Here is a 17,353-nt window from a genome sequence, read left to right as displayed (position 1 = left end):
ACAGACAGGCCGCCATGTTTACAGGGACCTGCTCACACACTCTGTGAGACAATCCAGGCCTGTCACTGAGAGATCCTCTGCTTATTTGCATATTTATGTCAGTCTGTCATCGCTCCCGTGTCAAGAGTAATTAAACAAAGCTGGCACTGGGATTGTGCTTCCCTCAGCATGAGCACAGTTGACAAGTGTAAGACATGTAGCATGAACTATAGACCAAATGAAAAGTCCGATTATTAAAAACTGATGATGGATTTGTGAAAATGGAGGTTTTCGTAGCATATCTGGTTTAATTCTCAAATCACAGGTCACAGAATTCCTTATAGGGTTAACTACAAGGGTCCTTGTAGGTCCTGGTTACGCACATCATCTTCTAAAAGTATGACTTGCCTCATGTATGTCAGGATAAACTGTTCCTTTAAAATGAACATGAAAAATGCACTTTTGTCTCATTTCATATTCCCCTACAAGGAAAGACAAGTTGGTTTCTCTTGCACCCCATATCAACCCCCTAAGCAAAACAGACGTACAGTTTTGTGTATGTTTCAAGATCAAGAACTCCAGCTGCATATTTACCACTTACAAATGTTTCCACATTATAATAATGACAAAAAATAACAATTACACATTAAACAATTAAACATATGCCATACAAGAGATAAAATACCATACCGGCATGCTGCAGAATTAAAGATGAATTAATATAAAAGAAATATAAATATAAAAGAAATCCTAAAATATAAAAGTATATTAAATTGTCTTTTGTTAATAATGACATTTTTATAGTCCAAGATTATACCTGACAAACAACATGTTCATAATATTGTTTGATAAAGTGACCAGTCAGTTAAAGTGATGTAACTATGTAACTTTCCAGAGGAGAAAAGTCAACTGCATGATTACATGGAAATAGAAAGTTAAAACCATACTGTGGAACACTCTCCATAGAGATAGATGGCCAAATAAAAGTCAGATTTGTGGAGATGCAAACCCGCTCACAAAATACATGCCTTTACTGTAGACTGTTGTTACATACTATTACATACTATGGCTTTAAATAAAGAAGTTGGCCAAAATGTGCATTGCAATGTAAAAAAGACAAAATTCACTGACATATATCAAAAAGTTACTTGGCAATGCTCAGTGTGAACTGTATGAGAAAAAGTTCAACCTTCAGTGCCTGCCTTGTTCATCTCCATGGACGATCGCTCCTGTACAAATTGCACCCAGGCCTCTGTAATCTGCACTAAGCTCCATAGATCCCCCCTGTACAGCAGCCCTCACACTTAGGGCGATATGATCTGTTAGCATTGGCTTACTGTGAGTGAGGGACCCATCTGAAGTCTATTACACCCCTGGGTCTAATACTCACATGCCATCAGGAATCAATAAGTCACGCTCTGGCCTGATCCATCTTCTCAGCCCGCTAAATCCACTGTCAATTTCATCTCAAAACATTTTACCATGGACCGTGGTCGAGCCCAGATACATAAACATAGTCTCGAACAAGCAAATATGGCCTCATTACACACATTAGTAGGGATTCATTACAGGGCGGCTGTTGTTGAAGAAAGCACAGTATTTGAGGAATCTGCTGAGTACACAACATGCCGGCCCACTGCGGTTCTCCCACTCAGCCCCCATCCACAGACACATCTGTTCAGACAATACAGCTAATAATTAGCTCTCTTTTATTTTTATAGCATAATATATATATATATATATATATATATATATATATATATATATATATATATATATATATATATATATATATATATATATATATATATATATATATATATATATATATATATATATATATATATATATATATATATATATATATATATATATATATATATATATATATATATATATATTATGCTGTTATATAAAATGAAATAGTCTGAGCAAGTTTATCTAATAGGATAGGACATATATTAGTACTGTTATTGGCTGTTCAACATGCTTTTGAGTACCTTGGCTTGGGCATTGCATGTTATAGGACTGACATAATTCCTATGCATAGAAAACACGTTGTTTTACATAAGTTACCCTTCCTCTACTTTACACACCATTTACTGGAAACAGTGACAATGAACTGCCATACTAAGCATGCATGTACACACTTAAACATCAGAAATGCTCAGAACAAGTCTGATGATGATTTAAGGATATAAAACAATGCAGGAGACCTCTGTGTTTCGATATGTGTCGTAACAATCCAGTAAAAATTTCTAAGATTCAGAGCAAGACAGTCTCAAAAATGCCTTACTTGTAATCATAACCAGTGTAAGTGAATGAAGAACTACATTTGACAAATGTTTGATTTATTGTTTGTTTTTTCAGTCCTCTCTATATCATATGCAGGTCAGAGGCAGGGGGTCAGTCCTATCTTTGAAGGCGTTGTCAGACTTGTGGAGGCCATGTCTATTAGCAGCTCATGGACATCAGTCATGGTGCAGATAAGACACACAGGCCTGATCCTGTGTGACTGATGACTGAAGAAGGAAGTCTGGGATTTCCTACAACCTGCCGCTGCCTCTCAACACAACTGCACACCCACCAGCAACAATCCACTATGGTTCTACTTACTCCTCACATTCTCTTATAAGCATATAGAGATGTCTGAATTGGAAGTTTTGTGTTTTTATTTTGTTTCATTTTTTATTGTGTTCCTGTTTTTTGATGATAAATGAGATGTCTTTGTGCTAAACAAACTTCTATGATGAACAGGTCATGCTGAAATATATCTTTAGTGTCAATATTCAACTGATCAAATATAAGTCAAAATGAAAATTCCATCACACTAATATTTCCATACCCCTTGGACTCTTACAGTATTTTTATTACTTAAACACATCAAACTAGAATAACAGAACAAAATGGATCATTATTAATGTCTGTAGGAAAACGAATGCAAATTATGTTTTTACATCTCAGTGAGAATAAGAGACTGGAACCGGTAAGTCTTAGCTTTAACCACATCCCAGCATGCACTTGGCTCTCAGTAATACCACCAGCGCGTCCAAGTTCAACACAATTTAGCATGTATGAAGTTTAGACAAAGAGTTATTAGAAGCTCGGATTCAAAGTCCTGGAAGAATTTGTGAAGTTTGGTTTAGTGAAACTCTGGTTGGCATCTGTGACAGGTCATTGGTTACATTACATTTTTATTGCTTCACATTTGGTCATAACGGTAATGTCAGCCCAGAAAACCAGCCTTTATGAGAGACTTGTGGTCTGTAGTTTAGGTTGGCCATGTAAGCGTATAATGTGCTTTGATTGATAAAACAGTTCTTTTACCAGCAAAGTAATCTGGTTTTGAATGAAGTTGTTGTAAGACGTCTCTGTAAGCTCATGAGTCTCTGTAACTCACAAGCTTAGTCACGAGCGAGTCAGAAAATACAGTGTCAGAAAATAAAGATAAAAGAGCAGTGTTTTTGTGATATAGCCATAGACTATATATAAATGGACTTCGCTAACCTGCTAGCTGCCGTTTTCCAAATAGGAAGTAATCATGGGCCTTCCACTTCCATCGACTCCTGCTCTAATTCGCTTTATATTAAAAAACTGTCATCCCTCTCTCAAGATATGAACATTAATAAGAGACAAATCAGCTGCCTTCTTTTCCTGAGGTCACTCCCACTAGTGGTAGCAACAGGTTTGATTCACAGCGTTGCTAAGCTCCCGGATACTGGCCTGGCTTCAAATTTGCCCCGTAACCACTATCCTCGATGAGCTTCATTGGACTGGAGCCAAATGTTTGACGTCACACTCATTTAGTCCATTTCTTTATAGAGTCAATGATTATAACTGAAGATGGTGTAATTTCTGGTGTAATTATAGATCATTATAGTGGTCACGGCATTTTAGTTTATTCGTGACTTTGATTTCATTGTCCTTTAGTGGCTCGTCTCCACCAAAAACAACCATTTCTCATTACATTACATTGCATGAGATCTGAAATAGCTTTAATAAAGACTACTACAATAATAGACCACAGGATGGGTCAGATCCCCGAGGGGCAGAGCAGTGTTGTTCTTAGGGTGTGTTCATGTGGCTAAAGTTTAGACAAATAGTTCCTCTACATTTCCTTGTGTAACTGAGGATCCACTGCTGTGATGTGAATTGTCAAGTACAGGGTTATTTCTGGCACATGTTTAAATTGTATTACTCGTCCAAATCCAATATATCTGGCTTCTGCAACATTCTAGGAGTTCTATAAATATGGTATAACCGGGTTTCAGATGATATCACAACATTCTGCAGGCCAATAATATTTAATGCATTTGAGGGCTGCTAAAATTAATATTGTTAAAATGCAGTTTTTCTTGTAATATATGAAGTTCTAGGGTCTAGCCACAAATTGAAATTATTAGGTTCGACATTTTTTCCAAAACGTAAATTCATGAGTGACTAGATGGATTGAAGTCTTGTATTACAACAAAAAGCTGCATTTTTACAATAACAATATTAATTTTAGCTGCCCCCATCTGTATTAAACATTACTTGCCTATAGAATGTTGTGAGGAAGTGGAAAGAAGTGAAACATCATCATGAAACAATTAAGGACAAAATGCATGACCCCGCTACCCTCAATTGTGTAGTTTGTAAAAAAAAAAAGAATAAATAACTTAAAGCTGCACTGTGTACCTTTTCCTGACAGTATGCGTCACCTGCTTGTCTCCACGGAATGTTCCACAGCATGGCATTTAACTTATCAACTGGCATTTATACAATTAGAGCTGTTGACGGTGCTTAAAAACACCTCGAAAAACATGCATTCTTACTGTGAATTCTTACGATCTCTCCACAGATCTGACTTGCAACGTGGCTTGGTAGCGCTTGTTGTTGGTGCTTACTTGTCTCCATGGAGATAGTTTAAGTTTAATGCCATGCCGCAGAACATTCTTGGCAAAGCAGTAACGTGTCAATGGAGAAACAAGTGTCGGAAACTCAACTAGAAAAGTTAAATAGCGGACTTTTATTTTACTTGTCATTCTTTGTTCAGGCTTGGGACTGTCAAGATTGAAAAATTGGAAAAGCTAACCAATGTGATCACAAATGGGCAAAATTCCTCCATATATTACTGATAAACTAGAAGCTGAAACCTATAAATCAACCATAATTGCACAGCTACATTAACATACTTAACAAAGCTAGTGCCCTATAGTGAACTTCTTATACTCTGCATGACACAGGCTCAAAGCTGCATTGTCTCTATATGACCACTTAAACCCTCTCCTCAAAGACACCAGTGTTAGATTCACCTCTGTCTTCTTTCAACCCTCCATCTGCCACTCGTTCATTCACTCACTCTCTCATCTCTCCCTAAACTTTTCAAATACCGTCTCTTCCTTTCTCTCCGCCCCTCCTCATCCCTTTATCTGGACCCGCGGTGGAGCCATGACCTGCGTGGTATTCCTGCCCCAGTCTTTCATAGCTTTACCATTAGTTTGCTGTTCACAGATATTCATTCACTGCCTGAGTCTATTCATGTCTCTTGCATTCATTGCTTCAGCTTAACATGTTTAAATTCACATGGGTCTTTCGGTTGGTGTCACATGTTGGGGCCTGGGCTGTGTTTTTCAGTAAATAAAAGCAGTTTGAATGTGTTGAATGTGAAGGAACTGATGAAACGAAACAAAATACACTGCAATCAACCAGTGCCAATTACAGGAGTTTATAGTGGAAAAATAGGTTAAATACCTTGGAAATTATACATTCTTGTTGCAAGTTGCTGAACCTCTCCGCAGATCTGACATGTAACTTGGCTTGTAACTTGGCCACCTGCTTGTCTCAATGGAAGTAGATGTGTTTAATGTCATACCAACATTCCAGGCTCCGTAGGGACAAGCAAGTGGTAGAACATCCACTAGAAAAGTTACAAAGTGTGCCTTTATTGTACGTTTAGTTTCAATAGTGTGATTCCATAACATCTGATATTTTGTGTTTAGTTCAGAGTTGTCACATTTAGTTGTTTGTGTAACTGTGTATGTGTTGTTGTTTTTGTAGCTGTTTTATAAGTGACACTTGGTTGCTATGCCGACAAGTTGATTTGAAGTTTCTATCATCAGACACTGGTCTGTTTTGAAGAATGGCTCTAGTGAGTTGAACTGATGTTGTTTTGCTCTTGTTTTGACGTGGGTTACGGCCTACAGTAGCCCTTGTGTTCAAAAAATAAACAACTAGAAGAAATTTGGCATGTTTCCTTACAACAGAATGCTACAGTATTATACATCTGTTAAAAAGTAGATTCAGATATATTGACAATGGAGCATTTAGAAAAAAAAGCAACTGAAACTTAGCCACAAATAATGATATATTAATATTAATTAAAATGCCCGACGTGATCATTAAACCTGTCATCTAGGCTCGATAAACACTTCAAAACCAGCCCATCACAGGGTCTTTGTCAGTCACATTTCTGTTTGCACATAGACTTTTTCATGTCTCTTATCACAGGACACACTTGCACTTATCTGCAGAGGGCCGTCTGCCTCCGCTCTGATCCGCTCTCAGTTTTATCTCAAACATGTCCATCTCTCACACCTCTCCCTGCTCTCCTCTCTAAGCTCACCTGTCTCCTCTGAGAGGCCCTTATCTGGTGCCCACATAAAGACATGATGTTGTTGACACCGGACCAGACGTTTGAATCCACACAGACGTCTGCTACTGATAACACCGCAAAGCTTTTATTTTGTAGGAGCTCTTGATTTTAGTTAATCGTTCAGTGAAAACCATTTTGAAGTTATAGCCAATACGTACACATACACCTCATTTTCAATTTCAGTTTTATAGAACTTTTGTGAAATGTTAAAGAGGCACTATGTAACTTTTCTCTCTTCTTTCGGAGATGTTATTGCTTTGCCTGGAATGTTCCACAGTATGGCATTACACATATGTATATGGCACAACAGTAGCTCAGTTGGTAGAGTTTGTGTTTGTCCACTGATTCAAAGGTTAGCGGTTCAAATCCCGCTCTAAACATAAACATCATTGGTGGAGGCAGGTTAGCAGTGTGATTCCAGCTCCCACAGATGAATGCTGTTGTTATGTCCTTGGGCAACACACTTAACCCACTTTGCCTGTGTGTGTACAATATGACTGTGTGAATGGGCGAGTGGTTTCTTGCTAAAGTGCTTTGAGTGTCTTGAAGGTGGAAAAGCTATATAAAAATGTGACCATTAACAATTGAGACAAGCAGGTAACACCTTAAACCATGTTAAAAGTCAGACCTGTGGACAGTTTAATGCCATACAGTGAAAAATTCCTGGCAAAAATAACATCTCATGGGACAAGCAAGTGGTGGAACGTCGCCATCTTTTATTTCATAGCCTGACATGACAAAATGAATATAGATCACATTACCACTATCCAGAACAATTAAATTTTCAATATACCTGCACTTTGCTTCAAGTACAGATTTATAGCTGCTATGATCCAAAAAATAAAATCCAGTTAATGCTTTCCATTAGTCACTGGAAAACACTGGCATCCCATTCACAATAACATTAACATTTGGCTTGCGCAGTACCACCACCTGTGCCATAATTGTGACATTCCCTTAAATTCTCTTGACCAAGAAATATACAACGCTGCATAAATTCATCAAAAATTAGTGTCAAGATTTTAAAGTCAATAAAACCTCAATTTGCCTCATTTATTCTATTCAAAAAAGCTATTAACCCGCCACAGTAACTCAACAATACCTCTGATTGTGCTTTATGCATTTTTTGAACATTTATTTCTCATAGTAAACTCTTAGACAGGTCTCATAAACAGTAACGGACAATACACCTTCTACCAACGGGGAAATTGAAACACATGTCAGCCATTACTAACACAGTAAAGTCTGTCAGATGTCTTTTCAACAGTCCTGCCTGTAGCTCACAGTGAACAAGAGCGTGGGGGATGCCAACTGGCCTCCATTTAAACCCTCACTTTTCTCCTCTTGGTTTCCTCTTTTTACAGTATTGTGTATTTCCAAAATGGTGCCGTTTCAATCAGGCCAAAAATCTGGGAGCGCTTAAAGTTTTGGTGGAAGAAATAATGGGTGTGGTGATTGTGAGACGAAGCTTAAACTTAATGAGTGGCTGGTATGGGTTAGACTTAAAAATTGAAGATGCACTACGTAATTTTGGTGGTGGAGGGTTGGTCAGCTGCTTGTGTTCATGGTGGTGTTGTTACTTTGCCGGGAATGCTTCACAGTATGGCATAAACTTCTCTCTTTAAACTATCTTGCATTTATTAAATTAACACTCATGTATTGGTCTACTCTCCACAGATCTGACCTGTAACTTGGCCTGGTAGCGTCACCTGTTTGTTCATGGAGATAGATATGTTTAATGCCATATTTCGAACATTTCAGGCAAAGTAATAACATCTCCATGGAGACAAGCAGGTGACGGGACCTCCACAAAAAACAAAAAAACAAAAAACAGAAGTTACATTGTGTACTTTTATCCACTTGGAAAAAAGTATTTATCAGGACAGCTTTTTCTGTTTGAGTTAATTTAAAGGAGTAGTGTTCATTTAAAATAACACTACTCCTTCTTGCTCATATTTTCGATAACTACACCCAACATACTTTTAAGATTGATTCTACGCCATTGTAAAGCAGCCAAAAGATTAAACTGCTGCACCCACCCCTTTCTCCTCCAGCTTTGGGATGTCCCGTTGACAGATTACAGTGCCCTGCCTCAGAACTGTGAGCACCCGCTGAACTGTAGCAGCACCCAGGAGACTCAGACAGAAAGCTAATTAATTCACCAGAAGGAAGAGAAAACAAACATGGCCTTTGACTAATACAATCTGATCAAACCGGCGCGCCCCATGAGTCTTGTGTGCCGGAGTGCACCCCTGCAGCCAATGCACAAAGGAGAGCGGCGGAATGAGTGAGGAGAGAGAGAGGAAAGGAGGAGCACACAATATGGAATCAGAAAGACAAGGAAAAAGGAAAGACTGAGTTGAATCCTTTGAGCAAATGCAAAGCACAATGCACAGGGAGGTCGATGTAATGGACTATACTCTTCTGAGACACAACATTTTTACCTTTGAGAACAAGATATAAGAAATATTTGAATTTTGTACTTTAAGGTAGAGTATGTGGACTGTGCTCTTATTGAATAGAAAACAGAATTTTAATCACAACTCAGCCATATACAAACTATACAGACTATTCCCGTGCCCCCTGGCAACACACCAAAGCTTTTCCATCACCAAAAGAAGGTCCACAAAAAAGAATATATAAAAATCTAAAAAATCCAAGCTAAAACAAGTTGTAGAACAGCGGGGGACAAGTTACGAAAACAAAAATTATAGCCAGCCGAAGATAAAGCAGCCTTTTGCACAAGGCATGCCATATGAGAAAACATCCCAGGGCCATAAACAAATCACATGTTGCATTTGTACATGGCTCCTGTGTATGTAAAGAAGGACAGCTTTCAAGATTTCAAGATACATTTATATTGCTAAACTAAAATGTATGTTTCTCATTTGTGACAGTTCAGTTAAATGTCACTTCAAAATAAAGTTGGAGAAAAGTAAGCAATGAAATTTTTGTCAAACTTTTCAGAGAATAACTGAAAACATACTTTATCATGGTATATCGTGATATATATCGTTATTGTGATATAAAATGATCCATATTGTGATATATAGAATGTTTTCTATCGCCCAGCACTGTTTGTCTCACAGGTTGGGGCACAGAGGTCATGTTTATGGTATTAGAAATAGAAATGAACATAAACTCTACCTTTAAAGAACGAGATCTGTGGTTAACATTTGACTTTGGAAAACTCGATTATAAACAGAGTAGTAGCAACTGACTGGAAAGGCTTCATGCTTTAGAATCATTTTAATTTTATCTCTTATTTTCCATGGAAGATTTGAATATATTTGAATGAGGTTTTGTACTAAACTGCCCCATGCACCTGACAGCTGAGACACACTGTATGTATGCAGATCCTGATTATAGAGACTTTACTGCGCTGTGAAGCCTAGAGACTGTTGCTATGGGCTTAATGAGGACCTAATGGAAAACACCTGGAGCTGAGGGAGGACCAGGCGTACAGGACCGCATCACAGACACTGCACTGCTCTGTCAGGGTCACGCTCAAATTCAACCTGATTGCATGGGAAGATTCACTAAGATTGTCTGTTTAAAATACTTGTCCTTACTTTTCGCTGTTCCCTCTAAAATCTGTTTTAATCAGAGTTGCTTAATTTTAATGCCATGTTGGGGCCAACAATCCGGGTACATGCTGATTCCTACTTATAATAAAGGGCTTGCAACTTATTTCCGTCATTGTGCCTTGGGGTTTTTGGAAAGGCAGAATTTTCTTTTGAGATGAATCATGTTTAATAACACTGGTCAACACTAAATTTATTGTCTAAGATTTTTTAGCTGATTTAGGATCATTTTGATGTGCTGAATCCAAAAATCACATTGGTTTTGCTCAATCCGTTTTTTTTCTTCTTCTTTTTTTTATATTACAAGTGAATGAAATGGCTTCGACTAGAAGATCTTGCAAAAATAAGCCTGACATATTCTGCTACATCTGCGGTGAATACACCAATGTTCCTAACAGGAATCAAGTCACAAGTTTCATAAAGCGTGCTTACCACGCTTATTTTGGGATTAAACTCGGTGATCGAGATGAAGCTTGGGCGCCACACATGGCATGCAAGTCATGCACCGAGTATCTGCGTCAGTGGACTAAAGGCAAGAAGAGTTGTCTGAAGTTTGGAATTCCCATGGTTTGGAGGGAGCTGACATCAATAGCTACTTCTGGGCTATTGATGTGACTGGGATCAACAGAAAGAACCGAAGCCTCAAGTATCCTGACCGTGAATCAGCACGTCGTCCTATAGCTCACTGTGATGAAATTCCAGTACCTGTCTTTGTAGAAGTTCCTGACATCAGTGACAAAGATTCCTCCAGTGTGGTTTTAATGATGATGCTCCACATCCTTTTTCCCAAAAGGAGCTAAATGTTCAGGTTTCCTGAGAATCTGGGATCACTGAGTGATGAGCAGGTGGAGAGATTCCATCAGGACATAAAAGAGATGGAGACCAGGTATCAGGGACGCTGGGATGCAGTCATGATGACTGATTACTGTTGGACTCTGAAGAGAGACATCCCTGCTGCTGAGCATTCAAGGGGTTCATAAAAACAGAAGTTCGTGTCCTGAATTTTGCGCAATGATAACGTAACGTTCCAATTTACATGTACTTACCTTCATCAATTAACATAACGTAACATTTAATTAATACATTCTGTTAGAAAACTATTTTTTATCTCCTAAAACATTTTTTGGATGAGAAATATTAAAGAAAATCAACTGATAATGTCACAAAATTGTAATCAATTTAGTCAGAAGATCGGATTTTTCTAAATCAAATTAGCATAAAAACCTGACCTGACTGAGAAAAATGGATATCATTTTTGGATTCAGTGGTGCTAAATGGTCCTAATTCAGTTGATAAAACACAGACAACTTTCAAAAATGTTTTTTTTGTAACCCAGTGTAATAATCTTTAATGTTTCTACTGGCAACTGGATTTATATATTGTATCTCAGAGCATTGCTTAATAAGCCATTTCATTTGTTTATCCCAGTAACTGAATCTTAAAGATCCCATATTACCCAAAATTGACTCTTGTGAGCTTTAAGCCATGTTTTAATGTTGTTACCTCATCAAAAACTTACTCGGAGTTGTGTTTTGTTTCATTCACATGTTCGAGTTCCTTTATTATTAGCCTGTACATCTCCAAAGCTCAAAATGCTGAAATCATCCAAATGATTCTAGTGAAGGTGTGTGGAGCACTTCCTGTATTACCACATGACATCGCAAGGTGGAACAGGGCGCTTTCTTTTCTGAGAGAACTCAGCCTAAATATGCAGGGTTTGTGTGTAAGTATGTGTGAATGAAACAAAACACAACTCCAGTAAATACTCCAGACTACCGAACAAACAATTGCGTTAACAAGAAACACAAGCAAAAGATCGTAATGGCTTTTTAATTTCCTTAATTAGATAAACACAGCATTAAACAAATTGCAGAGCGAAATTCTAAGTCTCTGTAAATCACCAAATCCCATGGCTTTTAAACGCAGTCGTGAGCGCCGTGCATGCATGTTAACGGTTTAGCGGTTTTAAAATGGTCGAGTTCCTGTTGAAACTAATTGATTGAAATGAGATAATGACAGCTTTTCCTGTGGCTGAATTACTCCATATCCTCCCGGGATCGCAAACACCCCGTGGGCATATCCAAGTTATTATGGGAACCCAGATGAGTTTGGGGAAAAAGGGAAAGACTGGAGGTGAGTGGAGAAGGGAGAGACAAGAGGAGATAGGACACTTAGCGGTTTAAGATAGTAAGGCGTGAAGGATGGGGATGGTTATGGGTAAGTCAGCAAAGTATCACAATTGAATCAAAATCAATAATTAGGTGTAGTTATCAAACAGGAAAGGCTGCAGTTATTTATGTCACCATCGACTGCAATTAAGTAATTTTATAAGACAAAATCATTGTGCAAGTAGTTAAGATCTCTGCCAACATGATAATATCACATATATCATTTCAAATGTTAAAACAGACCTATTATGCAATTTAACCATGTCATAGTTGTTTCCCCTTCTCATTTAACCTCTCAAATTTGTTTTTGGAGTGATTCGTGCACGGTTGAGCACTCTTTAATCGCTTATTTTCAAGACGCCATACTGCCGATCAATCCTCGTTTTGGCCGCCACCGGCACACGGCCACTGCTCTGTACTTACTTCGTTCTCCAATTTTATTTTCTTAATCGATGATACGCGTAGGATTCATCAGCGCCGTGTTGTAATTTTGGTACATTAACAAAGCCACTACTTGCTAATGTGATCTGCAGTTGTCCATAGAAGGGGCCAACAGCAACACGGATCTCACACACACACACACACACACACAGAAAGTTACACAGTGCTTAACAGTGAGTGAAAGTGAAAAACGGAGAAGGTGGTTGGTGATCAGAACCCTATATGACTCTTTCCCAAGCTTTAAGTAATAATAGATGACGTATCTTTCCCAAGGACACAAATGGGGAGTGCAGGATTTTAACCCCCAACCTTCAACTTAAAAGAAGATTGACACATTAGTTTGTTCATTAGTTACATTCATTTTGATAACATTTGAGCAATTCTGTATAAAGCGAATCTGCAGTGACGTATATCTACACTCACTCTTTAGTCATGTGTGAGATAAGGATTTGAATAGTTAATCAAACAAAGGTGTGCGCGGTATTTAATATTTTGCACGGTTAAACGTGAGGGACACACATGAGAAAATATACAAAGAGGAAATTATGGTTCAAACTGTTCGGATTTAAGGTTAACTAAACAGGATGTGAGGAAGTGGCTGGTTTTCTAATGACGATCACATAGGCAGGGTAGCTTCACTCAGGCGTAGAGCAACGAGAACGGTAATTATCTAACTGATCTTAGCTATCAAAAATGTGTTATTAAAATGTACAACAAGTTATGACAGAATGCTTTTACATACTCTTGCTATGGGCAAGTCTCAATTTGTGTGCAGAGGAGGACTCTTCTAGTACTGATAAAAGGTTGTTAAAAGATTGTAAAAAAAAAAAAAAAAAAAAAAAAAAAAAAGACCATGTTAAACAACCTAAATGTATTTCTTGGAATTGCAACTAAACTTGTAGATTATTTTTTGTAATCTTGGCTATTGTCCTTATGCCGCCCCGCCCACTTTTGTCTCTAAATGCTACAAAACCGCACTTTGTTTGTGGTGGCATTTCTGGTTAAGCGAGAATCCCATTGCTTTCGAGAAAAGTTTTGCCACTAAAATATGAAATAAAGTAGGTTTATTTGTGTAAAATGTTCCATGTTCATGTGACAAACAAGTTAAAACTGCACCGATTCTCTGAGAGGCTTTAAAACGGTTTTGCAGTCCATATCAAACTTATTTGCTGTCAAGCTCATCAGCCCTATGCAGAATAATACAACCCAAATGACGATGGCGGGACCCACGGCAACTTCTGGAATAATACACCACATTGCGTACTATATGATTAAAAGGGTCAGTAGATCAGCTGGGAAACTATGACAGTTGTTGAGAATTTGGATGCAAAAAGACGCAGACCAGAGTTGCGCTTTTCTGTGTAGAGTAGAGCAGATGTGGAGCTGAGGTTGTGCAGATCGAGGTGAGGGGTAAGGTCAGGGAAATTGAACAGGTCAAACCTCCAGAGAGAAAGCATATGTTCAGCAAATTTACAGCAATCTGTGTCTAATGAGCACCTCTGGTTCAAGACGCAGGAGCACGAGGGACCGGGGGTATCTGGGCTTTTATGATCTCAGTATTTACTATGGAACTGTAGAATCAAAAACTATGGGCTAAATTGTTTAAAATATATGCAACGTAACATCTTCTGACAGGAAAAAACAAAACAATACATGGACTTCCAGCTGGTTCAATTGAGATGGGTGCGTTCTGCTTCTGTTCTGCTCCCTTGCAATAGATAATATGTTATACCCTTGTCATCTCGAAGGGCAACTGGTGTCAAATTTGGCTATGTTTCTCCTTCCATGGGCGCTTCACTACGGTCCCTGCCTCATTTTGGACAAATTGGCTAAAATATTTGTTTGCAAAAGAAAGGAAAATTGAAGGTTCCATACAAACCAAAAGCCACAGATTTAGTAGGCTAAGCAGGAGGTCGGGATGGCGTAAGATTACCACATATTTAACTTACATCGATAGTATCTGTGTGTGTCTGAACTTGAGCCTGTGATTTTAAACCCCCTCTTTATTTTCATTATCAGCTCTGATCTGTCCCTCAGAGCGCTGCGTCCGGTCAGTTCGACAGGAAGGCCTCACACTGCATAGGACTTTTATCATGAAAAACTGAAGTGAACCAAAGGAAATCCTGCTGATATGTATCTGCGGTAAATACAAGCTCAAGTCACTGTTCTCTATAAACTAAACACATCTAAAGGATCATTCAGGGTGCAGGTGAGAGGAGATGGCTGTACTGCTATGTTTAGTTTCATAAGGCGCTAATGTAAATTTTGTAAACCTAAATTAGAAGAAGAAAAACATAAAAATAATCAGAACAAAAATTTAATTAACCAGGAATGTTTGGGCCATTCATTTCGGCACCATGCACATGATTTTTGCCATTCCTATATTTGGTTACTGGTCAAATATAAACTGATACAGCATATAATAAATGATGTTGCCACTGTAAACCTTTTGTAACCTTGTCTCAGCGCTCACACAAGTACTATATGTTAAATGTAAATTGTGATAATGATGAGAAATCCTTATAAAGCCTCTGTAGTAGCTGAAGGTGTTCTGTGCAGTTGCCATGCCATATAAACTTTTAACTGTGGTCTATCACACAGCAGTGCATCCAACCACACAGAAATTAACCAGGGCCAACAGTACCTCCAGCCATACATTTACCTAATTTATATACTTTATATGACACTATCTCCTCCTGGAAACGCTCAAAAATATTATCTGAACACAATAAAACGCTAAACGCTAAAACAGTAGCCAAATACTCCCTGCTCAGACCACTGTAGTGCATGGTGGGATAGTCTTTTTCAAATAACATATGTGTATACCAACTTATCTATCTGGTAACTTAATGGTTTTACTTTTTAAAATAAGCAAACAAGCAATGTAATGTCAGCTGTAGGAAAACAAAAGAGAAATTTGAAGCTCCCAAGTTCAAAGATATTTTAACACAATTTGAATCTTTTTGTCTCGTTCTGTCTGTAAAAACAAGTACGCTACTGTAATAATGAAACGCACCTGAATCTCTGCTAGAAAACAATGCACGGGCCAGGGCAAAGAACAGAACAATGAACATATCAGAATTTGATTGCAGTAATTACCTTTATACGAAAGCCTCAATCGTGGCACGTTGGACTTGGAGGATGAAACCGCGTGGACGCACAACAGCACGATCAGAGGGAATAACTGCGTAAATCCCTTCATCTTGCTACAATACTGTCCACTTGACTTAATTTTGAGTCGTACTATGCGTCTAAAGTGAATATTCCAGCACGTGTTGTCAGAGATATAAGTTCATAACATATCCGGACAGTTTGCTCCCGTGCGTAAAAGCGCGACCTGAACCAGCACTGCACTGCACTGCACTGCCCCGGGTCGGCTCTGGCTCTTGCGTCTCTCCGCGCTCCGCTGTAGCTTCCAACACGAGTCTGTGCTGGAATGAGAGGCAGAGGCGCGCACCACGCCTCTACTCTGGAGAGAGAGGGAGAGAGAGATATCTGAGAGAAGCGCAAGGAGCTCAGTGCGCACGGATAATAAAGTATCTCTAACAATTAGGTCTGTAAAGAGAATTACCAGGCCTATATCGACTTATCCTTAAACAGGCTGGATGTTTGATGGAACAACATATTTGGGGAGTCAATGTTTATAGTGGGCACTTTTCTTTGAACTGTTTTCTTTGAGCAGATGGTTGAACAAATAATTGATCATTGGATTAAAAGTAAATACTTAAAAGTGTCTCATTCTGCTGTTTATTTATTATTTTATGGTTTTAATGATACCATATGTTTTAGATTTTTTTTAAATTAATTCATTTTAATTTTTTCTGCAAAATATTACACTTAAAATTATGTTATTGTGACCGGCCTACACCAATAGTCCACTGTACCATGACTACGCTGTAGGACTAGTCACAGAAGAATAATAATATAGTTTGAATATTTTGGTTATAGGCGTATTTTCTGTAATGATCTCAAATATGCAAAGAAGGCTAATCATTAGTGCTGAAACTTTACTTCCACAATCAACTGAGAAGTAAAATAGAAGTAGCCAAATGTAGCAGTCAGTTTGATTTTGAAAGACATTTCTTACAGACCACAGTTTACAATAACAACTTATGTGTGCTCCAAGTGGCATCCTTCTGTGCCCATTCCCCTCTTTCACACATGTCTGTTTACATGACCTTCTCCTCCTCTCCTCCTCACTCCTCACTCCTCTTCAGCTCCTCTGGGACGTGAGGTGGAGTTTAATGAAGATGTTGGATGTGTTTTGAGCAGCTCTTCTCTTTCTGCATCTATCATTCACAGGGCAGGGGCTATTGAGAGTGGGGTTAGAGCCACCCATGTGTTTTTTGAGAGGCACTTGTTTGCTCCCATCGGCTCTGAGTACAAGCGGGGACAGGGGGATGGGGGCTTGAGTGGTGCTCGGCATGCTGGGAGCTGGAGTTGACAGCTCGTCTTGATGCTTTGTTGTTGGTGCCAGGAAGAGGGTCCCGTGTCAACTTTTGTCCCATGGATCAGAAACAGGACAAAGAAGCAGTGGTTTGATGTGT

The 17,353-nt window shown here is 38.6% G+C and overlaps 1 protein-coding gene across 1 annotated transcript in view; it reads right to left on the bottom strand.

Annotated features, from left to right (window-relative positions):
• Positions 1-16,235, bottom strand: part of sema3bl (sema domain, immunoglobulin domain (Ig), short basic domain, secreted, (semaphorin) 3bl) — a 78,001-nt gene extending 61,766 nt beyond the window's left edge. The window contains exon 1 of the mRNA XM_033969801.2: positions 15,906-16,235. Within this exon, the coding sequence (XP_033825692.1) occupies positions 15,906-16,008 (103 nt within the window). The 5' untranslated portion in view covers positions 16,009-16,235. The remainder of the gene's footprint in view (positions 1-15,905) is intronic.
• Between the last annotated feature and the right edge of the window lie 1,118 nt (positions 16,236-17,353).

Source organism: Periophthalmus magnuspinnatus, chromosome 7, assembly GCF_009829125.3.
Source record: "Periophthalmus magnuspinnatus isolate fPerMag1 chromosome 7, fPerMag1.2.pri, whole genome shotgun sequence".
Classification (NCBI taxonomy): domain Eukaryota; kingdom Metazoa; phylum Chordata; class Actinopteri; order Gobiiformes; family Gobiidae; genus Periophthalmus; species Periophthalmus magnuspinnatus.
The sequence above is the reverse complement of the archived record's forward strand: the minus strand, read 5'-3'. Positions and strand labels throughout refer to the sequence as shown.